The following is a 25,742-nucleotide window of genomic DNA, read 5'->3' on the forward strand; positions in this document are numbered from 1 at the left end:
CCTCTCCTGTGTAAACCATAAAAATATTTCTGTTTAATTATAAGATATTGAAAGATAAAAAGTAGCAGAAGCTGCTCAGACTTTTAGACTTTAGTACAGACACAGGTAGTAATGAGCCAGGAAATAAAGCTGTGTTCAATTTCAGCACTAACCCAACTCCTCCTCCCTGAAAGGAGGTTTTTCTGTTTACTGTCTGTTTGGGAAGACTGTCCTCCAAAATGTAGCCTTACATTGCTGTTATTAGGAGAATTAAATAAAATCACTTGGAAAAGCGCTTTTAAAAAGCTGAACTAAAGTAAATACAACTCAGGTGGACTCAGGTGTTTACTCTAACTCTGCTTTTAGAGATCCAAGGAGATGCATTCAGTTCGAGTCTGGTGGTAATTTCAAAGGATTTAGTTTGAAAGATAAAGAAACACTTTGTATATACAGAAGATATGTGCAGGAGTCGCTTAAGAGATAAACATTGTGTCACTATAGAACTGAATGTAAACATTATTGCTGGTCACATCCATGGTGATGTGCTGATTTTAGCTGCTGAAGATTATAGTTACTGTGATTTTATGAGACTTCCAGCTTCATTGTTCTGTAAATTCCTCTGCTGTAATGTTGATGTTCTACTAGCTGATTGTGTAAAGTCACATTATTATATCTGTCATTTTAAACATTGTGCACTATTGGCTCTGTGAATAACAAATATTTTCAATTTATACCTGTGTTTATGATCGTACAGATTGTGGCCTTACGAGAGCAAAATGCTCACCTCCAGAGGAAAGTTGCGTCCGGTGAAGGAGGCGATGACCTACTGGAGGGCAGTGAAGCGCAACATAAGCTCCACGGCAAGGTGAGCGTCACCAGATCTCAGGTTTCTGACTCTAAATAAAAATAAACAGTACTGTGAGACATTTATTTAGAGGGAATATACAAGATTTTAACATGCAAATATATTTCCTTAAGAGACAAATTTGTCTGTCTCTTAAGAAAGCCTCGTCATTTTCTTTCAGGGAGCTGACAGGAACGTCTTTGTGCACCAAGCAGTTGATGAAAACTATTAACATAGTCCATTCATTAAGAGGACTATGAACTAAATTTAGGCAGTTTTCGAGCTGTAACTTGACTTTGGCATAATTCATTTGACATCTTGGTCAATAAAATCCACTTGGAAGTCATGATCATCCTACACTCCTTTACTGAATGCACAGTCAATTTGGAATAATCAACTTCAAAACTCATGGAACTGCATCTTGTTTCACCACACCATTTATATCAGCATCATCAGAACTTCAAACCTCATATCTGATGCTAAAACATATTTTACATGCAGACAGGCAGCTGGATTAGTTGGTTAGCTCAACGGGAGGGCTGTTACTTGGCTGGTCTTCTGCAGGCTGCAGCTTGGGGGAGGAGAATAGGCGGGTGTGGAGAGTAGAGAGATGAAGAGCGTGCATGCTGAGGCGAGAGGTAATGAGAAGACGGTTATCATCTGCTCTGTTCTGTGGAGATAAAATAAAGGAATATAAACACAGGCTGTTTTCTGCATGTTAATGTTTAGCTGCGTGTTTCTCATATGATACGATGAAGGCAAAGTTTTAACCTTGCAGTGATGGAGAGGTTTAGTCATTCAGCGTCACTGCAGTCACAAGGACTGACGGAGACGCTGCTGCAAACACCATTAGCTGAGAGTGACAGCCTGTCCTGTGATGTAAAATATACATGGCTGTGGCCTTAATGTGGCAGGTAGGAAGAGGTCAAGGGCAGGAAAGGTCACGCTTTCTTTTATTTTTAGAAATCATTAATACTTTTTTCTGTTCTCACTCCTAATTCCTTAAGTGTTTGTCTTACTTTGTCTACCAAATCTTTATTGCTATGAGGTAAAAATAAACGTTTCTGAGAGAAAGACACATGTAGAAGTTTCAGCCGATGGACGGTGAATTTTATACACATTCTGCTAGTTTTGAACCAAAATTACCTTTATCTAAAGATGTAATCTCTAAAATTTGACTTTGCTTTGTAAACTAACTAAAGTCTGCTGCATGCTGTGGCTATGCTCTAAAACACCTAACAATTTGCTAAATAATAAAAGGAGAGACAGTGGTTCCTTTTGGAGATAAATCAGTCATCTTCCATTTCTGTTTTCTGTTTCTGGTGCTATGCTAATGAGTCAACTTTTAAACAGCTTTCAATTTAAATAAATCAGAAATTCTACAAAGGTTCATGGTTAGGTTAAAGCATAAAAATTCACAAATAAAGTGTGAACCTTTTCCTATTTGTCCTCAAGAGGCTTAATGAGCTCTTCTCATTCTTAAAGAAAAATAGATTGTTCAGCTGCTCAGCTTAGGTTAAAAAATGTCAGTTCTATTTTATATGGGAGGTGTTTCTTTCCTATGCTGACCGGATACATGCTGTATCTCCCTCTAGCGTCTGTCGAACGGCTCTCTGGAGTCAGCCCGCGAGGCGAGCCAGGTGGTGGAGCTGCAGGATCTGCTGGAGAAGCAGAATTACGAGCTGGCCCAGATGAAGGAGCGCATGTCCTCTCTGTCCTCCAGGGTGTCCGAGGTGGAGCAGGAACTGGAGACTGCCCGCAAGGACCTCATCAAGTCAGAGGAGATGAACAACAAGTACCAGAGAGACGTCAAAGAAGTAAAAGCTCATATGCATTCATACGCGCTGTATGCACACATTGAAAAGAAGGAAACATGCATATTTCTAAGTTGGGGAGAAAAAGGACATGAAAGAATCCTTGCAGTGGTGTGAAACAGCTGGCATGTCAAATCAAATATGTCCATGCCCTGAATAAATGGACATTTTTCTCACTATTTGAAATGAAATCAAACTAAACTTTCTCTCCGTTAGCACAGTTAGAAAATGTATTTTTCTAAACACTAGAATACATAGTTTGCTGAAAATTTGGCCTATTTCTCATGAACTGATCTGATGTAGCATTTTAAGGGGCTTAAATGTTGCAAATGTTGCTTTATAGGCCATAAGTCTGTCGTAAAGTCTTTCCCAAATGGTTTAAAGCCACTTTAAATCTATTCTAAAATGCTTTACAATAAATTTCTCTTATGGTATTTAGCAAATATAAGTAAGTAAGTTTGGCCATTTCTATGGATGTTTGACAATGTGAAGGTTTATGTATTCATCTGGTTTTAATCTATAGTAAGTATCTGCATACCTCCTTAAAAATGCTGTAAAAATGGCTACAGTTCTAATATGTTAAATGCTGTCTCGTAAATATTTAGCACACTGCAAGACACAGCAGAGCATATGAAGAAAATAATTATCCAATAGCTGACAGCACAATAGCGCAGCTGTGTACTTGTCCACTGCGCCTATGTATATAGGTTGATACCCTTTTGAACCACGGCTGAAATTACTATTGATTGCTAACAATGCAAGCTGAGGCATTTATTGCAGCCTTATTGGAAAGACGGCTTGTTATCACCGTTATCTGTCGTCTCTCAGAGCTGCAATATCTACCCACCCTTCCAGATGACTATTTCTTGTTGCTTAGTTGGGAAAACAATGTAAGCTTTTTTGTCTCCTGCAGTTCTTTGTGCAGGAAATTAACTCTCATAGTCTTTGGTAGTGCTGTCACTGTGAAGCAGAACTCTGTTGCAGTTAAGTTCACATCTGTGTCTCTGTCTTTAAAAATATTCTTTCTCTTTGGAGTCTGACTGGCTTTGTGCTTCACTCATGCAGAAGTCAGTTTTTGCTTTTTGAGATTGAAGCTGTAGTTTCTCAACTCATTTAGTGCAGCTTTAGAGAATTCTGTTCTTTTTTATTATTATCATTTTACTCTATGAAAGTATATTTTGTTGTGTATTTCCATGCATTCTATGCATGCAATAAACATAAGCAACGACTAAAGTTCTGATCTAACACAGAAGTAAAAAATAAACACCAGGATTTTGACTGTTCTAACTGATAATTGTGCGCAGGTCATGTGCCAGAAGGAGGACATGGAGGAACGCATCGTCACGCTGGAGAAGCGCTACCTGAGCGCACAGCGAGAAGCCACATCTGTGCACGACATCAACGACAAGCTGGAGAATGAGTTGGCCAATAAAGAAGCATTCCTTAGACAGGTAGGTAAAAACTGCTGAGGATCTAAAAAGGCTTGAAGGTTAATTACTCAAGGATCTCGGTAGACTCTGAACCCAGTTTACTATGAGGTACTCCTGGTTTGTGTGTTTGAGATTTTCCCCTCGGTTTGGACCATTAAAAGGTGTCTTGACATTGTGTCAGATCATTACAGAGCAATCTGGAGCAGTGCATGGTTCTGACAGCAGGTCTGATCACTACAGAATGAGATGCGTCATAAAAGTAATCCAAAGTTTTCTAAGTCACAAATCATCCAAGTGTCAAAATACTTCAAGTCAGGCGACACTAAATGGAGGTTTGGATTCCCTTTTGTGTTTCTTCATCCTAATGGAAGATAGATGGGAAAAAGGAGTAACATTTCCTTTTTTGCTGGAAATGCCGGTTTGTCTCATCAAAAAATAGCTTTTTTTATACCTGTGAATGCACAGTACTGGATCAGCTGACTCTCACTTTTTCCAGTGTTTCCTGAATGCTTGACTGCTCTTTATTCTGCCTTTAGGTGTTAATGTGCAAACTCTGCAGAAGCTCAAATTAGTTTTACTTCATTCCATTTTAATCACATTTAGTTCTATAATTATTGAGAATACCTATATCAAATTTAATCATGACAAAGCATCTGAAAGATTTAATATTTTATGTTTTTAGTTTTGGGTTTTAACATTGTTTTAGACATCAGAACTTAGGTAACATATAGCTTCAGTATTTTGAGCTCCATCACAGGCTGTGTCCATTTGTCCTGTTGGCAGCAGATGAAGCTCAGGATACCCACTGATGTTTGAAGATAAAGTGTTGAGGGAATGCAGACTTGGCCAGGGGTCCAGAAAGAAACGGCCAAAAATACACGCAGAAGTTCATCTGGGGAGCAAGTTACAAACCAAAAGCAGACTGCCATGATTCCCCAATGTGACCTCAAAACTGATGGGACTCCAAACTGAAAATATCACTGGCAGAAAACAACACATTCTTGGCCCACTCCAGTCAAATGATTGCATATTGAGCTGCCAAGCTTGATGCTTATGGGATCAAAGCATCTGTCACTGAAAGCAAAGGCTGCCATCTGAGTCAAAGTCGTGCTGCTCAGCGCTCCATAAAGAGCAAGGACAAAAGTCTTGACACACATCAGGGAGATATGTCACTCAGAAACACTGAGCTCCATTTGTGTATTTATGAGAAACACTTTATAAAAATGCTTAGTCATGGTAAGTATCTGCTAGTTATGAACTGTAATTGGCACATGCAGAGTTGCTGCTTTTTTCAGAACTTCAGTAACCTTTTTTCCAACAAAGGATGATTTTTTGTTTTGTTTTGTTTTTTAGCAGCAATACAGTGCTGGTGAGAAAGTGAAGAGAAAAGGGGGATTCATTTTTGTGTGTGTGTGTTTGTTTCACCTTTTGTTGGCCAGAATATTAGGAAAATTCAAATGATCTTCATGGAAATAAATAGACAGAACAGTAGACAGTGAATGGAAACAAAATGGCTTCCATGTCAATTGAAAACCAACTTTTTAAATAACTAATTTTCAATCACTTGAAATTTGATTGTTTGAACTGAGGTCTGGAGTTTCATACCACGTAATATTTGTCACATTACAACCACAAACGTGCATCTGTTTTCTTTGCAGTTTATGTGATAAACTAAAATAAAGTAGCTGTTAAGTTAAAGAAGACGGATACACGTTTGTTTATTTATTGTTTACAAAGTATCACATCAGACACATGTGTTAGAATGGTTTAGTCAAAGTCCTGACCTACAGAAACTTGAAAATTAATGGCAAACCTTGGAGATTAACACATAGATGCTCTTCTATATGGCCAAAAGCCTTTGAGCTGTAATTGTAATTTTTAAAACCTGTAAGGACGTTAATCATTTGTGGCTGTAATGTGACAAAATGTGAATATTTTCAAAGGACAATAAATTCCTCATCAAGGTTGTGCAGACCCGGCGGGTCAACTAGGATGTGCTGCTAAAAAACACCGACTGAAACAAACGGCGGTGCTTATGTGAATCCTGGTGTTGCTGTTTGTGTCCAGATGGAGGAGAAGAACCGGCAGCTGCAGGAGAGGCTGGAGCTTGCAGAGCAGAAGCTGCAGCAGACCATGAGGAAGGCGGAGACGCTGCCAGAGGTGGAGGCAGAACTTGCCCAGAGGATAGCCGCCCTCACCAAGGTAGGAATGCAAACTCGTACGCACATTCCCACAGACACCCTGACCTCTACATGCTCCTGTGCTGCCGTGTGTCACGCCATGACATTTCAACGTACTCCTTCTCCTCTTCCTCGACCGCATAGTCTGACTCCAGCTCCTCCTCCTCCCCTGATGATTATCACTTTATTATGGAAGCTAAGCTTGAAGACATGAACTCCATTCTTAGGAAGGTAGACCCACGGGGAATCCCAGCTCCTGTAGTGAACATTGTTTAGTAGCAGTCGGTTACTGGGATTCTGCTCTGGCTGTTCAGCCACCAGTGGGACAGCTGCATGGCACGCCTAGCTGGAGCTATTACTTTGCTGTGCTGGAGAGGCTCTCTTCCTCTTTTATGCAGACCTTTTCATTGTGGTTGTGATCTTGTCCCCTTTTACTCTTCCTTTCAGATTGCTCTCCTCTGTTATGCTTTTTCAACTACATCTGTTTCTCTCTTTCTGGTTCAGGGCTTTGCTTTTGCTTTTGCTTTTGCTGTCTCTGCTTTTTTTTTCCTGCTACCCTTTCTGCTCTCAAACAGGCACATTATTGTGTCCCTTCTTTCTGTCCCCTCTATGTTTTAATCCATTTGTAGGCGGAGGAGCGTCACGGGAGCATTGAGGAGCGAATGAGGCACTTGGAGTGCCAGTTGGAGGAGAAAAACCAGGAGCTGCTCAGGGTGAGTCAGTGCGGAGGAGCCGTGCCAAGCAACATTAACCAGGCAGCCAGTTTGATGTGACAACAACCGATGACACATTTTTCGGATTTATCACCGCTGAAGCCTAACCAAATGTTTGCTTCACACGCTCTGCTGAAAGAGTAGTGCTCACAAATCATCCAGCCATGTCAAATTTATTTTAGGATTAAAATCTTCACAGCATTTCTGTTACACTGTCACAATTTGCTGCATCATACAGAAATGCGAGACAGTTTAAAATGGATCTTTTTGTCTCTTTTAACACCATTTGAATATGTGAAAACTACATATATAGAGTGCTATCCACTTTTTTTCTCACCCATCGTACATGTGTAAAAAAAGTCTTTAAAATATTTTGTTGTGGAAGAACAATTCCCTCTGTCAGATAAAGATATTTATCTAGTAAGGGAAACAAACCATCTTAAGAAGTAATGATTTTTAGAATAAATTTTTAGTTTTCTGAAAGTCAGTCGGATTTATATTATATTATTGTGACAGTAGGATAGAAAAGGACACTTGTTGATATGTTGACGATGTCTAATGGTTGCTATGGAGACTTTGCGACGCCAAGATACAACTCTCCAAAAACAAAATAAATAAATAAAAATAAGATGAATCTTTCCAACAGTGAACTGTTTTACTAATTTTACTGATCTCCAGTTTCATTGTGGGTCGTTGTTCAACCTTGTGGTGCAACAAATTCACTTTTTTTTTTTACCTTGAGAATATAAAATTAGGTAATTTCTACAAAAAAAGTCAAATTTTCAAGAAAATGAGAGAAAATCCATAATAAGAATGTTATTTTGTTTTTTAGTAGATTTACTATAGACCATTAATCTTCATGGAATGCCTATAAATTTATCCACATCTGCATATAATAAGGTTTGTTGGTCTAACCAGAATATAAGGCAAACAAATAATTTGGTTAGAACATCACACAAGTTAAATTAGTTTATTTAGCTTTAATCAAACTAACAAGTGCCAAACTTTAAAGGCTAATGTCATTGTTGCTGTCCTTTCTTTTAGTTTTAAAAATCATAAAATGGGTATTTTAATGATTTGACCTTTTTAAATGTGGTTTTGATGATTAAATGTCTCCATGACACCTACTGCTCAGAGATAATTGACATGGAGTGAAAATTAAAAACACAGAAATCTGCAGATGACATAGTGGGAAATAAATTTTTTTCTAAAAAAAAAAGAGCACAAAAGAGGCATTTCCATGGACCTTGAATGTAAAACAATTTCTAGAAAAAGTATTAAAAATACAATCTTCACATCAAAATTTACAGCCTAAGGAATAAATACATCTACTCCTGCTGACACAAAAGTATAAAGTCATATTTCTTTTACCCATAGAAGAGTGCATAAAAATGTTAAAAACAGTAAAAAATTAAAAGTGAATATTTCCAAATTTTTGTTGCAGATTGTATTTTAAACTGGGTTTAATAACCCAGTTCATTTAAATGATATAAGTCATTGAGTCTTCATGTGTCTCCTACTAAGTGAAACTTGCCAGCAAACTGCAACCTTTTTGGGTTTTTGGTTTTCCACATGATGTTCAGCTCCTAATATTATCTAACAAATATGTAACATAAGTTAGAAGCGGTCAGATCAATGTGACTAGTCGGATTTTTCACAAGGGTCACTAAAGTGCAAGACGTTTTAGATGTTGTTAAGGTTTTTTTTAATGAAACTTACAAAAACAATCGCAGTTAGTTTTTTAGCACTATATTATGAAATTGATAAGTGCCACAGCTCAGTTTGGTCATTGCTGTATTTTACCCTCTAGGCACGACAAAGAGAAAAGATGAACGAAGAGCACAACAAGCGACTTTCGGACACAGTGGATCGACTCCTCACTGAATCGAACGAGCGCCTCCAGCTTCACCTGAAGGAGAGAATGGCAGCTCTGGAAGAGAAGGTCTGCAGATGGCTGACAGTGTCAACTCATTCATATCGCTTCTCAGTGACTGATTGTTGCTGTTTGTTCTCATCTTTGCAGAACATGTTAATTCAGGACTCAGATGGATACAGAAAACAGTATGAGGAGTCTATACATGAAAAAGTATGTTGCACTTTTAAAAAAGTTGTATTGATTTTAATCAGAAAAAATAAGCTGAGCCACAATAACAGTGAAATAGAAAGTTGTCTTGTAAGACTTTTGCATCATATTGCATCACACTTTTTTTCATGTTCAGATATTTGACTAGGAATTTAACATAGTTTTTTTATTGTTCCTAATGCACATAAAAAATATTCTAGCTCATTGATGATGATGATAATCTGTTTTGTCCAGTCTCAGCTGGCAGAGGAGATTGAGAAGCTGAGATCGGAGCTGGACCAATACAGACTGAGGGCAGGCTCCCTCACAGAACCCACGCTGTCTCGGTATGTTAGGGCTGCTATATACACATGCTGCCCTGTCATTTCTCTTACAGTGAAACATGTACATGTGAAGCATCTGATTCGATCTTTTCCACCACAGTTGGCATTGCTGCTTTCACTGATTTTCTGCTATTCCTACAGATATTCTTTTATGCACCATGAACTTTAAATATTAGAACACTGGTGTGTTTACATCAGCAATGCTAATCTAGGCCATAGACAATTTAAAGGCACAGACCATGAACATTCATTCTGCTTGAGGGAAGCTGTGATTGGTTTGCTGCCTGCTTAACTGAACATTTTTCCTCTCTCATTCTTCATTTTCCACCTCACCGCTCAGACAATTCCTTGTTTAGTGATTGGTCTAAAGACAGAAAACAAGTTCAGATGTGATTCACTTTAAACACAAGTTGGCTTTGTTTTAGGGTAACAATACAGAGAAGTTGATGCTTGATTTAAATGTGCATTTTAGGTCTCATCTTGACACATCAGCTGAGCTTCGTTTCTCGTTGGGATCTCTGGCGGAAACCCAGTCGGACCATTACCGCTCAGCCAAAGTCATCCGCCGGCCGAGACGGGGACGCGTAGGTCTACAGGAAACAAAGGTGAGGCGCATTCACTGCAGTTCACCTGCAACTGTTTGTTTTAGGTAAAAAAAAAAAAAACAACATCAAATTAAAATATGCAGCACTCTGAAGGAAGTGGTTCATGTAACGAGTCAAATAAAACCTTGTACATAAATTGGGTTGGCAAGATAATCCAATTACAGGAATGTTTTGAAGTTTAACTGTGATACCATTTTTTAGTATCATATTTTTATACATGAACAATAGGGCGTTTGTAGGTAAAAGAAAAAAATATATTTCCTTAACTTTTAAATTGTATATAATCCCAAGAAAAAACGTGGATATTCTGTCATAAATTAGAAAGAAAAAACTGAAATATTCTCTGGCATTGCGAAATCAGAAATTTCTTAGTAAAGAGATTTTTCTGATCAAATTTGACATTGTTTTTCTTACAAATTTCTGATTTCCAGTTTTAACGTTAATAGTATACTTTTATGCCTATATTAATTTTGTCTTGCAAATTGTCAGCTTTTTAGTTTTTAGTGGAAGTTTAAACCTGTCACCAATTGTCTTTTATCAACTCATTATTAAATGAGAGGCATAAAGATGCCTCTCATTCAACATCAATCGCCTTTTGTTTGAAGGAAATAAACCTGAAGCTGCCAGCGATGTGAATCATTTTAAGCTTAACTCACTTAAACTTTTCCCAAGAATATGCGTTTTTTCTCGTTAGAAATTATTTTGTTTCCATCTCCAGGCAAAATCGCTTGGTGAGCACGAATGGCGTTCTCAGCAGCTTGGCGTTCTGGGAGGCCACCACTTTGAGAGCGACACCGAGATGTCGGACATCGATGACGACGACAGGGAGACGTTGTTTAGCTCTATGGACCTTCTCTCCCCCAGCGGCCACTCCGATGCACAAACTCTGGCCATGATGCTCCAAGAGCAGCTGGATGCCATCAACAAGGAGATACGGTACCTCACACACACCACTATCCAAGCTTAGCTCAAGAATTATTTTCAAATTCTGCCCCATTATTCTCAGAGTAAGTTTCTAACTTCCTTTATTTGCTTCACTACTTTGCCAGATCAGAATTTTAGCTTTCTAGCAGATAAGCATTTTGTTCTATTAATTAAAGTCTGCACACAAGTTCGTAGGGACTTGTCCTGCTTGAAGGACACAATCATCTGTTATCATTATTTATTTCAGATGATAGAGGTGTGCAGTACTGCATGTTTTAACAATCCAATACCAAGTAAATACAGTGCCAATATCTCCAATACTGATACTTATTTAGACAAGATTTTTGTCCACAAAATACTTTGATAACATATTAACATCATAAACAGAAATAATAGAAAATCTAAGCAAATGTGATCACATTGTTTTTCCTAAATGAATAAAGTGCAAAAAAATTATCATTCCATAGAAAATCTTAAAATCTTTTTGAAGTGGAGTTACAGTTCAAAAATAAAATTTCAAGAGATCAAAATCTGGACAAAATTGATTCTCTTTTGAATAGAAAGATGTCAGAATAAAAAGAGCTGAGATATAAATAAAGTTTTAGGCAAATCCTGCTGTATGGATAAGAGCAGCAAGAGAGAAAACCTGCACCTACATCCACAGTTTGATTTCTTGTCTGAAGGAAGACTCTGCTTCAGTATGCACTTGATATCAAAAACTCTTTTTATTTTAATTGCATCATACATTTTATATTTGTATGTAACTAATATTCTTTTGATCTATCCCTAAAAACAGTACCAGAAATTTCATGTCTTCCTAACAACATTTTTTGGGAAGTGATTTGCCTCTGTAATAAAAATGTGCTGATCAGTATTCATCACCTGAAGCACAACTTCACTTTATTTCAAGGAGTGTCAATAAGCTTGTTGCTGATTTGCATTCACCCCAACAGAAACAGATCAACATTCCTTCTGCAGCCACTTGATTTTAGTCTGGCTCAATGTAATGATCATGAATCCTCTGAGTTTTCCTCTCAGCTAATTACAGAATTAGACCTTGGATATACTTAAAATGGATTACTTTACGTTTAGCCCTTAATTAGTTCGCCTTCAGTCTGAAGGTATTCCGGGGCTTTTGTGCAGAAGATTTATTGAAGCACACCCCGAAGACCAGAACATAACAGTAAATTCTGAAACAATCTTGCTCTCTTGGCATTGAGCCCTCTAAATGTGCACAATTTACCACAACATGGACTGTTATGACCAACTAAAATCCTCATATGATTGCTTTAAATTCCCTGCTACAGAACATTTACAGCACAATAAATGTGCTCCAAATCATTCTTTGTTCAGGCTGATCCAGGAGGAGAAGGAGTCAACAGAGCTGCGAGCGGAGGAGATTGAGAACCGGGTGGCCAGTGTCAGCCTGGAAGGTCTTAACCTGGCCCGTATGCACCACCATGGAGCCTCCATCACTGCCTCAGCCACCGCCTCCTCCCTGGCCTCGTCTTCCCCACCCAGCGGCCACTCTACCCCTAAACTAGACCCTAGAAGCCCGGCACGGGACATGGAGCGCATGGGAGTGATGACTCTGGTAAGATGCAAACTGCCGCACCAAAACCCTTCATATCAAACGTATGCCTAGATATAATAAATGTTATATTTGATGTCTAATGTTGGTGTTTTGAAAGTGATTCAGCAACAAAAATGACCCAATTTACTCCTAGCCAAGTATATTGACAAAAATGGGATTTTAGCTGAAGTTTCCTATGTCTTTAAGGATATTCCACGTGAAATTACAGAAGATGTGAGTAAATCTAGTTGCTCTGACCTTCAATAACTTTGAGAAACTGTATGAAGAAGTTTGGAGGACTTTTAAAAAACGTTTGAGGCAAAGTAACAGCTTGAAGGCAAAACGTTTTTCTTCTCCCAACACTGAAGTTTAATTAGATGCTGCAGATAGTTCATGCAGTGATAATAGTATGTAGTTGATCTCATTAAAAATCCACTCGCATCCCCCTTAAAACTGTAACTCCACTGACAAATGTGATTTAAACAAATATTCTGCATGTGAAAAACTGTTGGCAAAGTCCTGATCACTTTCTACTAAAATATTTGACCGCCAGCTGTGTGAGGTACGTTTATATTCCAACAAAAACAGTAACTGTTTAAGTCCCTCTGTACTAACATAGGTTCTAAAGAATGCTGTTGGTGAAACCACTCAGCGTATAGGGTGATTTAAAAATAAAAAAAAGATGCAATTTTTGAGTTTACAATTGGCCGGTCACATATCAGGAACAACCATGATGAAAATTAGACATTTGTTTGCAGTTCTTTTAAGGAGAGACAGTGGCATGTTCTGCCTACTGACTGAAGGTTCTAACAGTCCAGATGAGACCAAAATGAATAAATAGTTCTAAAAATAAGAATTTAATGCAAATCCAGCACAGCTACACAAGGTTATGATGTGTAAATGCATTTCTTTTAAAGGCTTTGATGTGGTTGCTCAAATGACTGGTTTGGCAGCGGCTCATAGGTTTCTACTAGTGCATGATGTTTATATTCAGTGCCAACCTTTTTATATGCCGTTTATGGTTTCATCCTTGTTTTCACACATGCATACTGACACATCAGTATTACCATCTTTTTTTTATCTCTCCATTCTGCAGCCCAGTGATTTGAGGAAACACAGGAGAAAGGTACAGGCAGCAGCACATTTGATAAACTTATTTATCTTATAGTTCTCTTTAATGGTGGCTGTAATGGCACCATGAAGGAACTGTTGGCTTGCTTGCAGTCAGGTAATCCTGATTTATGTTGCTCCCCTTTGTCCTCGTCCTTCAGATAGCAGCCGTGGAGGAGGACGGCCGAGAGGACAAGGCCACCATCAAATGCGAGACGTCGCCTCCTCCGACGCCGCGCACTGTACGAATGACGCACACACTGCCAGCCTCCTCGCACAACGATGCACGAGGGTACGTTTTCTGCTCAAATATTTGTAAATAAGACTTGCAAACCGTTTTTTCTCACTAGCCTTGTCCATTCTAATTTTTGCCCTCAGGATTGTGGCTTCTCTGGAGGCTGAAGCCAGTGCCCTAAGTAGCGTAGCCAGCAGCCAAGACTCCCTGCACAAACAGCCGAAGAAGAAAGGGATCAAATCCTCCATTGGACGCTTGTTCGGCAAAAAGGAAAAAGGCAGAATGGCACATCTAGCACACAGACATGTCATGGTAGATCCACAAGGTCAGTGGCATGTTCAGAATTTTGGGTACAATTTAAAGTTTTAAAGTTGTTTCAAACCTTGTAACCTAGTAGAAGAAAACAAAAATGGGAATAATACAAAAATGGCAAAGTGAAATATTTAAGTGCTCCAGTTTTTGATAGTGCTAAGGTTTTTTTGGAACAGTTTGAACTTGTGTTTAGAAATTATGAAATAGACAGAAGTAAATCACTATTTTAATAAATATATGTACAAAACTAAAAAATGAAAAGGCTTACTTTTATGTCTTGTGGTCCTTCTTTGTCACTTTACTGAATGGTCGTGATTGGGATTCTTTTGAATTCATTTTACCCAAAGATCTAAATAAACCCATGTTCTTTAAATGTCAAAATAAAAATTAAACAAGCCACAACTCAATTGCATGGTAAGCTTTTGAAATTATACTAACTGTACAGAAAATTGAAGCCAGCTCCTGTCTTTAACATGTTGCTTAACGGGCACCATGTGAGGCTAAAAAAATTATTAAAGCTATAAATCACTCTCACAGATGGTAAATGTCTTGCACAGGAAATGAGACGACATATCTTTGTTTGCCTATATAAAATCTTAATTTTTGTGCGTCATTAAGAAAGACACAACACAAGTGGGCTCTTAGTGTTGCACATGTTGATGTCTGCTAAAAATACAGCAGTATCAGAATATTTCATCATGCACACATCACAAAAAACAAAATAAATCACATGTAGTCTAGTTTTATTATGGGATTCACATGAAGAACCCAGACAGTAACAGTAGTTTGATCATTTTTTTGTTGCCATTTATATATTAAAATGTTAAATTTACTGTTTTCTCCTTTTTTATCAGCCACAATGATGGACCTAGACGCGTCGGGCCAGGACATGGGGGTGAGCAAGTTGGGAACTCAGGCTGAGAAGGACCGCAGAATGAAAAAGAAGTAAGATCATGAGTTGCTTTGACCACCGTTTTAGTTAGAAATGTGTTAAAATGTGACCGATAGCATACACTCTCTTCTTAAAATACACTTCCTGCGAATGTGCAGTCAAATCCATTCTTAAAACACAGCTGGCCTCTATTTCCAGCGTTTACCTGGTCCTCCAGCACTCACTTCACAGTATGAAATAGTAAATCCAATGCTGAGAACAGAGTCAATAGACAGCAGAAGCCGGATCAGTGTCCAGGAGCGGATATCAGTGTTGCTGTATTCAAACACACAGTCAGAGTCAGACTATTGATCCAGCCTGAAAAGCCAATTAATCCCATAGAGGTGCTCTGTCAATTTGGAAGCCATAGGCGGCTTTCCCAACCCAGCACTCATAGACTACACTTCAGAGTGTACACAATATGCAGTATGTGTGCGATTGGGTGCGTGTGTGTGTGTGTGTGTGTGCATTTGCCATGGTCCGGTGCCAAATGATCAATGTCATTTGCTCGAAGTGCACATTGAGTTGTCATGACAAATAACTTTGCCTCCCATGTAGTTGGTCAATATAAAGTGGTTGTTGTATGACAAATGTGCTGTTTTCCTTCCACCGCACCGACTTCTCCATAGCGGCGTCCGGGAGCCGGGCCTCGCCACCACCCTGCATCTTGGTGCCTCCTCCACACTGCATGCCATTATAAGCTGCCTGCAATTTCTTTCCATTTCAGCATCTTGATCGATCAAACTAAACGCTGTGATGTCATTGTGGGCTAGTTGTGTATTTTTCCTTCAAAAAGTACCTGAATGTAACTGAGCATTTGAATGTAAGGCCATGGAAGTTGGGTTTGGGGGTGTTCTTGTTGTTTCTCATTCCCTCTGCTGCACGAGATGTGTAGAAGACGACATTTTCTTTCACTGGTCTACAGATGCTCCTGTTAAACGAATGTCCTCCATAGTGAGACGTGTTCATGTGTTGGCGTGTGTGGGCGTGTGTGTGTGCATGTGTGTTTTTAAAGTCATTTTGTTAATTGCCTTTTATCTCATTAACATTTGTGTACTTTTGTCTCCCCGTCGCTCTTTCTCCCCCTCTTTCTCTCTGACCCTTCCTCTCCCTTTCATCATCCTCTGACTCTAACAAAGCGGGTAAGTTGTTGTGAGGATGTCTAACTGACCTCCTGGATATGACCATTGTTTGAGCCATTTTTGCACTGTCTGCCATCTCTCCTGTCTGTCCAACCATGACCTGAAAGAACCAGTGCCAAAGCTGACGTCTCTTATCTATCTACCCTTTCTTTGTGGCTGTTAACGAAGCCATTGCTTTCTTTCTGTTTTCATTTACCATCTGAAGATGTTTCTTCCTCCCTCGTCCCCCTTTCTACAGCTCAATGGCAGCTGCGCCTACGGCAGGATAGAGGTTGTGCCGTCGCTAAAACTGGGGCTTAATCTTCACACCCAAACGCTCTTCTCTCCTTTTATCTGTTTCTGTCTTTTTCTCTGTGTGAAGTAACCAGCTACATTATCTGGTTATGGCCGTTTTTGTTTGGGTTTTTTTTTCCAGTTTTTGATTATCATAACTTTTTTCTGACTTCCCTCTCCCCAGCTATGTTCAGTGGATGTATTTCACCATGCATTAGACGCAGACTGAACATAAAACATCAACTATCTCCCCCATTTGCTGAATAGATAAAGACGGTGAATGTACTTGGTTGTATTTGGATGAACACATTTCTTCTACCATCTGTAGGCTTTTTGTTTGCTGTGTATAGTGCCTTGCAGAAGCATTCATGCAACTTAAACTTTTTTGCATTGTTTTTAAATTCTACAACCTCAAATTCAAATGCATATTATTCAGATTTAATATGATGGATGGAAAAATTACACATATTTAGCATTTTTCTCAATTAAAAAAAAGCTTAAAATGGAAAATACTTTTTGTCATTTAGTTATATATTCAGAAGTGTTCAACTGTTAGTTGTGCCATTCTTTACATACGTTGCATTTTAGTGAAAATCCTCCATATGTAGAGCGTTTTAAATAAAATCCCCCATTCTGTGGGACCCAGGGTATCTGAAGAGGTGAAGGACCACACATTGATGGAATGCAGAAATACTTGAAACCCTCTCTAAGAATGTTTATAACTGCATACGTTAATACTTCGAACAACAAATATGCCTTACTATTTATTAATATGCGCAGATGGAAATGCAAACTACCGCAGAAGGTAACATCCACAGTGTCTCTTTTCTCTGCCAATCAGCGCCAAAGAAAATGAATGAGGCTCCTGGATTGGCAGATCGGTGTAGTCGAGTATGAATTGGTAATTAATTACATATATGTCTGATAAGTTATTTAAATTCTATTTCAGATGGCATATTGGAACATTTACATTCCACACTGCAATGAAAAGCGATTAAATTTTGTTCATTTTCCTTGGAATCAGTTAATTAAAATGAACATGCTGAAGTACCAGCTCTAGTATAAATCCAGCTGGCCTCAGATGTTTGCTGGTAGGCAACATTTTGAAGACAAAGTAACACAGCAAAGGTTTAAAGCAGGAACGTCTGATAGACAGCTGTGGCGAAAATGGAAAACATCCATCTATATCCACTTAAATTCAAATGCATGCCGCACCTTTTAGATTTTTATGTGTAAAAAAAAAAGAGATATTATAATTAGATTTTAGTTACTATGCACTACTTTGTGTTAGACTAACACATTTTGAAGTTTGTAGCTTAAAAATGACAAATTGTGAAAAGGTTTAAGGGGTGTTAATACTTTTGCAAACCCACTGTATGTTGTGATAAGGCACCTTTTCACTGTACTAAGGCCTTTAATGCTTTGGTGCTACATAAATCATGTTTATTTATTTGCCCACTCCTTCAATTTGTCAAGCTCTTTGACAACACACCTAAGGAATGGGTTGTTGAGATTTCTGTTATGAAATGTGTTCACAAAACAGAATAATGATTTATTTCTGTGTGTAGGTATGAGGATGTGTTTGTAAGGCGCTTTTGGCTGTTAAACAACCCTCCATCTCAGTGTGGGAGGATTCAGTACAATACAAATAGCCGTGTGCATGACAAACTAAAGGGATCTATTCACTGCTTCTGGCCAATAAGGTGCAATTTACATCACGCTGACTAGGTCGGCTCCAAGTGAGGCAAGGCGAAACCTTACTCAGCTCTCAGGATGCACTTCACCACCTGCTAAACAAAACCATGGAGCGCAGCCCAGAAAATCGGAGCAAAAGTTGCACATAAAATACCCTACTGCATAATTCAAACACTGCATCAAAAATATCTAGGTACGAGTACAAAAAACAAAAAATCAGTATCAGCAGAATAAAGTGTGAGTGGTTGAACTGGGAGTTTGGAAATTCTGCTTAGATTTGTGGAGAGCAGTGAAGCGTCATCCAGGTGGATGTTTGGTTTGATGCTCGGCACTTGCTGTTAGCCTCTTTTCAAGAAAACACTCAAATGGGTTATGGTATCTTAATATATGATCTTGTAAATATGTTCATCTCTTTTTTACTTTTTCATATTTTTCATGTTACAACAACAAACATTAGTGTATTTTGTACAATCAGCACATGGTGGTGCATAATTGTGAAGTGAAAGGTTAACTTTTTTTTGTAAGATGTTCAAAGTTAGAGACTTTATTTATAACTTCATATACCATCTACCCATCACATAAAATCTCAATAAAATACATTAAAGTTTGAAATTGTAACATGTCAAAAACATGAAGAGTTCAATGTGTAGGAAATACTACTGAGCAGTAGAATTTTAATGCCTGTGTGTAAGAGTGTGTATCTCTGAGAGTGCGGCTAGATTCATGTGCCTTTTCCACTCTGGAAGCACAGAGATAAATGATAAAGCATTGCCCTTTTCTGCATGCTTGGTGTACAGGCTGGTCTCGGAGATAAAACGAGCGGGAGCGCTCACCACATGCACTGCACACACAGAGGAAGAAAAAACTCCATGCACACAAGATAGAACGACAAAAGCACAGCAGTGTTACTGGAGAGATTTGGGTAAAGTGTGTGAGGATGCAAGCATATTTAGTAAGACGTATCAGACTGCTCGGCTGTATGTTCGAGACGTACAAGTTCACATGTTCACTCGAGGTCTCCTCTGCCCTCAGGCACGAGCTTTTGGAGGAGGCAAGGAGGAAAGGATTACCATTCGCGCAGTGGGATGGCCCCACAGTTGTAGCCTGGCTGGAGGTAAACGCCGTTTTCTGTTACAGGTAGAATCAGACCTGAACCTTTTCAACACTTTACAGTTTTATTTACTGTGAGGCAGCTTCCAGGTCCCAGGGGTACAGGTAAAAACATTAGGGTAGAAATTTCCTCCAGGAAAGACCTTGGCATGGAGAAAATTAATAATTTTTTGATTGACTCTCAATTATCAAAGTGTTGAGTTAATGATTGTGAGTTAACAGATTTTAAGTATGAAGGAAATGAGGGCCAAGTGTATTTTCCTGTGTAAGCCTCTTTTAATTTATCAGTTGCCTTACAGACTTTTTGATTGCTTTATTTTATTTCAACAGACTCATGGTCCACATAGACATAAAAAAAACAAAGACATGATGCACAACACCACATACAAAAATAATCTTATAAGACTTGCATACCAATGTTTCCACAAAGCCGACTGGTATCGTAGCACACTTTTAGCAAGGATTTTTTATGTTATGAAAAGGTGTTTTCAACTTCTCTGTGCAAAAAAAAAAAAAAGAAAAGCCAACAACTTATTGACAACTTCTAACTGTTGAAATTCCGCCTTCTGCATTTTCCTGTTCAAAACCCTGAAGAACCCTTTAGAAAGTGGGTGTGATTTGCTTCCAATAATTTGATATTAATACGAAACAGTGATTTAAATATACAAATAACTGTTGTACACTGCAAAGATGCAGCCTGGTGAAGACCTCGACACTTCTCCCATCATTCTGTTCCACATAAGGATAAAGTCAAATGGGATTATGGAGGCTGGCTGTTATATTTGTGAGCTGCTGATGGTCAACATTTATTGCAAGCATTACACATTTTGACAGTTGTAATGCCAGATAACATGGTCTAAATCTCACCACTCAGTTATTGTTAAGATAAGATGGAAAAGCAATGGACTGAAGCAGCATGTTGATATTTAAAGGACATGTTTCAGCAGGAATAAATATAAATAAACATATGTGAAAGACATGATAATCATAGAGTATGAAGTGCTGCAAAAGAGATAATATTCAAAGTCAACTCTGATAAAAAAAATTTAAACGGCAGTAATATATCGACTAATATGTTTGAGCAGCTTCATATCTATATGGGCATGGTAAATGGGGTTAATAAATCACTTGTTAATGAAACAGTTAAGTGAAAGCATAGTGACATTCAATAACTTCCTCATCGCCCTCCCTGTTTTCTCTGCAGTTGTGGTTGGGAATGCCAGCCTGGTACGTGGCGGCGTGCCGGGCCAACGTGAAGAGCGGCGCCATCATGTCGGCGCTTTCCGACACCGAGATTCAGAGGGAGATTGGAATCAGCAACCCACTGCACAGGCTCAAACTTCGTCTGGCCATCCAGGAGATGGTCTCCCTCACCAGCCCCTCGGCCCCGCCCACCACCAGAACCGTGAGTCACGGTCACAAACATTCGTGGAAAGTTGCAACTGCTTGAAGGAAGAAATAAATCATAATTTCTGGAAAATAATTTAAGATTTCTTTGAAAAAAAAAAACAAAGTAAAACCGTAGCTACTGGGTTATTTTTTTAGAATCTGTATTTTTTGTGAGTTTTATCACTTTTATTGCACGTTTTAAAATCTAAGTATGTTTTAAGCCTTTCAAAGTTACAGGAAGTTTTGGAAAAAGTTGCAATTTCTACCTCCAAAGCCGTTCTGATTAATGTCTGGATTTAAACATTGGTGAAATTCAGACCTGTTGCTTTTATAGCTCCCTCTAGTGGGTTAAAATGCTTCCAACATTTCCACAGCCTGCATATCTCATGACAGACTGAGGTTGAAATTTCAGAAAAATAAAACTGAGCATTCTGACTGTAATATGTCAGTGTTCCAGTTAACTGCTGAAAGTCTTGCTCTCTCTCACTCTCTAACAGCCCGAATGACCTACAGACAACTCTAAACATGTAATAGAAGATATTCCATTTAGTTTTTTGTTTTAGTTTTACTTTCCAAATGGGCAGGCATCAGTTTGAACCCATCAAGCAGAAAATGATTGCACAGGTTGATTTTTTTTTTTTACTAACAGGATTCACAAATTCTAAAAGTTTGTATTTTTGCATGCAACCCCCATAACTAAAATGCTTGATCACTTTTTGACTCTTCCCTCCTCCCCAGTTATTTAGTTACTATGATGGTACTCATCCCCCAGGTTCCTCTTTCCTTTCTCATCTTTTTTCCCATTTTGCTCCAGATTTCCTAAAATTTTACTACTCATTCCCAATTTGAAACTATTCATATGTGGTGTCTTGGATTCTATTTTATGGGTAATTTCTGAACAAAAACGAAAGTGAACAATCAGAGTCAGACTGAAACAGTCGCCTTAGACTGAACACACTTGTTAGATTTTTGGTTTTTAGTGCAATTATTGCGATTTTCAACAACACAGTTCCACTGGTAGATTCAGCAAAATCTTATGAACAACTTATTTTTAGAGAAGCACTTGTTTTTGTTGGGCTCCTTCTGAATGCAGTTACAGATTGTCTTAGTGAGGAAGTGGATGGTGAGGGATGAGTAACATGGCATATTCGTCTTTCATGCAATAACGTTTCTTTTGCATGGCATTGTCTTTATTTACATTACTTGATTATGTGCCAGCATTGAGATGTTCTGTGCTGTACTGTGGGGTTTTTTTTGTTTGTTTTTTTGTTTTTGTTCTTTGCATATTTTCTTTGACCCCTGGTGGGTTTCATCATCTGACCATGATGCTATAACACTATTGGCTTACAGTGGTGCTGCTCTTCTTCTTTAACACTGCTTGCCCCTCCTGCTGGACCTCTACTACTACTCTGTCTCTTGGGTTTCGCCCGTTGTAGCCGTCAGGCAACGTATGGGTGACCCATGAGGAGATGGAAACCTTGGCAGCACCTTCCAAAACGGTCAGTCTCTGTGTGTCCTGTGTCAGCCATTTCTTCCTGCATCAGTGTGCTACAGTTAACCTCTCAGTGTAGATTAAAGGCTGTCATTGATAGTGATGGACAGTTAAAATCTCTCCTAAACTCTTTGTATTAATCATTTCCTTGAAAATTTGAATATTTTTTCCTTAAAAAAAATTCATTTTCAAGGAAAAAGGCAATATATACTGGGTAATAGAGCAGGCAGTTTACTTTAAGTAAAAAAAACCACAAGACTGTAAAACTCGTTTATTCAAATTGTGTTTCCAACCTTAAATCAACTTGATCTAACATTTTCTATCCAGTTTTTGATTAACATTAAGAACAGTTGAATACAAAAGGAGTGTCTGTCATTAAACTATGTACAGCAGATGAATAGTATGCAGATGCATCATCCTTCATCAATATGAATAAATCGATATTTCAGCTAAAGAGCCTGTTGGTGCTAAAAATGCAGCTTCAGTCAAACTGTGACTTACATCAAAGTTAAGTGGCCAAACTAACTAATATTCCATTTATATCGGAAATTGTTTATTTAACTGCCGAAACTTGACTGTGCAATTGTTCATATGTTACTTCTTCAGAGTTGTGACGTAAGGTAATGACAAGATGAGCTTAAAAGGAGAATCTGGACACATTTATAATCCTGCCTTTGGAAAGGCAGATTTTTAGGGAACAAACTGGTCAAATCTGTTTGACTTTGCCTGTTGTTTTTAAAGCAACTACAATAATTTTTTTTATCCTGTCCTGAAAATTGCCTAATTTGTTTTTTTCTTTTTTTGTATTGTTGTGTCAGAAGTCAGATTCTGAAGAGGGGAGCTGGGCACAGGTAAGGCCAAAAGCTTTTCATCCGGTATCTAAAAGTCATTCCACACAACTACAGAAAGCTACACCTTTTATTTACCTTTGTATTGTTTCGTCTCAGACTCTGGCTTATGGGGACATGAACCATGAGTGGATAGGAAACGAGTGGCTGCCCAGTCTCGGACTACCTCAGTACCGCAGCTACTTCATGGAGTGCCTGGTGGACGCCCGCATGTTGGACCACCTCACCAAGAAGGACCTGAGGGTGCACCTCAAAATGGTGGACAGCTTCCACAGGTACTTCACTTATACTTTTTTTAATTCTACTTTTTTTTTTTGTACAGTTTCTTACAAAGGATTCCTGCCCCCTTTTTCACATTTTGCACTGACAGTCAATTTTTAACATTGAGTTCAGGGAAACTAAAATACATGTCAGTTTGTTCATCTAAACATTGCCTTGGGCTGTCTATATCAAAAGTCGTGGTTTTGATATGAAAAAAAGTTATAAATGTTTTTAGCAAAACGTGCAACAACTTTAACTGTGTGTGTTTTTTCTGAAATTAGAACAAGTTTACAGTATGGAATCATGTGTCTGAAGAAGCTCAACTATGACAGAAAGGAGTTGGAGAGACGCAGGGAACAAAGTCAGCATGAAATTAGAGGCAAGAATAACCATCTACAAACCATATCTGTCATGGTGTTGAATATTTTTTTACTAAAATTAATGTTTGCTTCTGCAGATGTACTGGTGTGGAGTAACGAGCGGGTCATCCGCTGGGTGCAGAGTATAGGCCTGCGGGACTATGCTAACATCCTGCTGGAGAGCGGCGTGCATGGAGCTCTGGTTGCCCTTGACGACAACTTTGACTACAGCAGCCTGGCTCTGCTTCTCCAGATCCCCACCCAAAACACTCAGGTACTGCAGATGATTTTATTATTTTATTTTTAATGGAATTAATGTTAACTACATTAAGTATCTACCAACAAATATGGAAAAGCATTGATTTTTAAAGCTGTAGGTTTAAAAATATGAACCGTTATCTTTGACGGCACATTGAAACTTAAAGCACACAAGTACTGGTGTTGGCCGTCAGAAGCTGGTGGATCAAAATCAGGAACATGCAGATCTGCCAACTGTCATTCTGGCACATTGCCCTGTCAATTTTCACTGCTCTCATCTAAATGGGTAATTTTTACATGTGGCATGGCTATCATAATGCATTGGCTGCCTCTGTTGCCACCCTGCTGAAAATAGCTGGACTTGTGAAAATCAGCATGTGACGTAATTTCTTTTTCTACTCATCTTTCTTCAGGCACGTCAGATTTTGGAGCGAGAGTACAATAATCTGCTGGCTCTGGGCACCGACAGGAGACTGGATGAGGTGAGCTGGAAGTGTCGCCCACAAACAGAAACATAAAGCAGTGCTGAAGTATTCACACAACCTTTCACTTTACAACCACAAACAAATGTATGTTGTGTGGCAGACCAGCACAAAGTCAGTTCTAATTTATATTTTAGTACAATTCTGGGAAGAAGAAAAAAAAGTTACACACAGCTTCCCATAGTGGTTGTATGTTGATGAGCTTTTTAGGGTTATAACATGTTATCCTGTGTTTTCCAGCTACTGAGACCCATTGAAAACAGTTTAACTAGTAAGATTCATCTGTATGGTCTAATAAGTAGCAAATGTGTTGGTTTCCTTATGTTTTGCAGATGTTGCTGAGGTCAGTTTAACATTTAGAGTAACATTAGTGCCCTCCAGTGTTTCAAAAGTAATCACTGAACTTTTTAATATTGCGTCAATGTTTTGTTGGGATTTTAAGTGATGGCCCAAACTAGTCCATACTTGGGAAGTGAAAGCATGAACTACAAGGGATGATAACTACAGTTTACTAGGAGTTCTTACATTCTTAGGTTATTTTCTTTTCACATAAACCTCAGATCACAAAGAAAATTGGATGTCTTGTATATTCTGAGAACATGTTTTTACTTTCTCTGTTGATAAGTGCGACGACAAAGACTTCCGGGGTCCCTCCTGGCGGAGACAGTTTCCTCCGCGGGACGTCCACGGCATCAGTATGATGCCTGGGTCAGCAGAAACGCTTCCAGCTGGGTTCCGTCTCACTACCACATCCGGTCATTCCAGAAGACTGCCCCCTGATGGTAAGAGTCATCCATTTTCTTCTGTCGGCTTCACTTAATTCATAGAATGCTCTAAATCTGGATATTTGAGTGAAGCAGCAGAGTTTAAAAAAGCAGCTTTATCACAGCGACCCACCTGAGGAGGAGTTTGAGCTGCTGCTTTGTCAGGAGCATTCTGACTTTCTCTTGTTCTCTCCGACGGCTGCTCTGCAGTACTCTTTGAGGTGCTGGATGACAGTCCTGACGACATGTATTTGGACTGGTTTCAAGGTCAGCTATGTCCCCAAAAAGTTCTGGGCTTGTCAGCCCTGCGTCTGTACTAATTCTACATGATCCTTCTCATATTCACCCAACTTCTGCCAACCACTGTCCTGCTGTCTCTCTCCTTAAAATAGTGATTTTCTTCTACTTAACCTTTAAGTACAACCCTTAGGATTCAGGCTCTATAGAGTGTTTTACAGAAGTTTAAAACTTTCACTGGAAGAACAACAAAAGGTACACAAGCTATGTTTAACTGAAGGGTTTCTAATATAACTGTCCCTCTTCAATTCTTCATGGTCAGAAGAAATTGGCTAAAATGGGTTTTTATTAAAGGACAGCACTGGTCTGCTGCAGC

At 38.8% G+C, this 25,742-nt stretch overlaps 1 protein-coding gene across 9 annotated transcripts in view; it reads left to right on the top strand.

Moving 5' to 3' along the window:
* Positions 1–25,742, top strand: part of ppfia2 (PTPRF interacting protein alpha 2) — a 75,302-nt gene that overhangs the window by 46,119 nt on the left and 3,441 nt on the right. For 3 of the 9 annotated variants that reach the window (XM_044108325.1, XM_044108326.1, XM_044108328.1), the window contains exons 5-30: positions 734–844; positions 2,419–2,640; positions 3,942–4,088; positions 6,135–6,269; positions 6,877–6,960; positions 8,771–8,902; positions 8,984–9,046; positions 9,278–9,369; positions 9,839–9,971; positions 10,690–10,907; positions 12,249–12,489; positions 13,565–13,594; positions 13,740–13,870; positions 13,957–14,138; positions 14,980–15,070; positions 16,196–16,198; positions 19,199–19,280; positions 20,481–20,681; positions 22,102–22,164; positions 22,976–23,008; positions 23,105–23,280; positions 23,548–23,645; positions 23,724–23,899; positions 24,297–24,365; positions 24,991–25,147; positions 25,340–25,396. In XM_044108325.1, the coding sequence (XP_043964260.1) occupies positions 734–844; positions 2,419–2,640; positions 3,942–4,088; positions 6,135–6,269; positions 6,877–6,960; positions 8,771–8,902; positions 8,984–9,046; positions 9,278–9,369; positions 9,839–9,971; positions 10,690–10,907; positions 12,249–12,489; positions 13,565–13,594; positions 13,740–13,870; positions 13,957–14,138; positions 14,980–15,070; positions 16,196–16,198; positions 19,199–19,280; positions 20,481–20,681; positions 22,102–22,164; positions 22,976–23,008; positions 23,105–23,280; positions 23,548–23,645; positions 23,724–23,899; positions 24,297–24,365; positions 24,991–25,147; positions 25,340–25,396 (3,127 nt within the window). The remainder of the gene's footprint in view (positions 1–733; positions 845–2,418; positions 2,641–3,941; positions 4,089–6,134; positions 6,270–6,876; positions 6,961–8,770; positions 8,903–8,983; positions 9,047–9,277; positions 9,370–9,838; positions 9,972–10,689; positions 10,908–12,248; positions 12,490–13,564; positions 13,595–13,739; positions 13,871–13,956; positions 14,139–14,979; positions 15,071–16,195; positions 16,199–19,198; positions 19,281–20,480; positions 20,682–22,101; positions 22,165–22,975; positions 23,009–23,104; positions 23,281–23,547; positions 23,646–23,723; positions 23,900–24,296; positions 24,366–24,990; positions 25,148–25,339; positions 25,397–25,742) is intronic. The other 6 variants (XM_044108329.1, XM_044108330.1, XM_044108332.1 and 3 more) reach the window with 4 other exon arrangements.

The sequence above is a fragment of the Gambusia affinis genome, linkage group LG23 (assembly GCF_019740435.1).
Source record: "Gambusia affinis linkage group LG23, SWU_Gaff_1.0, whole genome shotgun sequence".
In the NCBI taxonomy this organism is placed as follows: Eukaryota; Metazoa; Chordata; class Actinopteri; order Cyprinodontiformes; family Poeciliidae; genus Gambusia; species Gambusia affinis.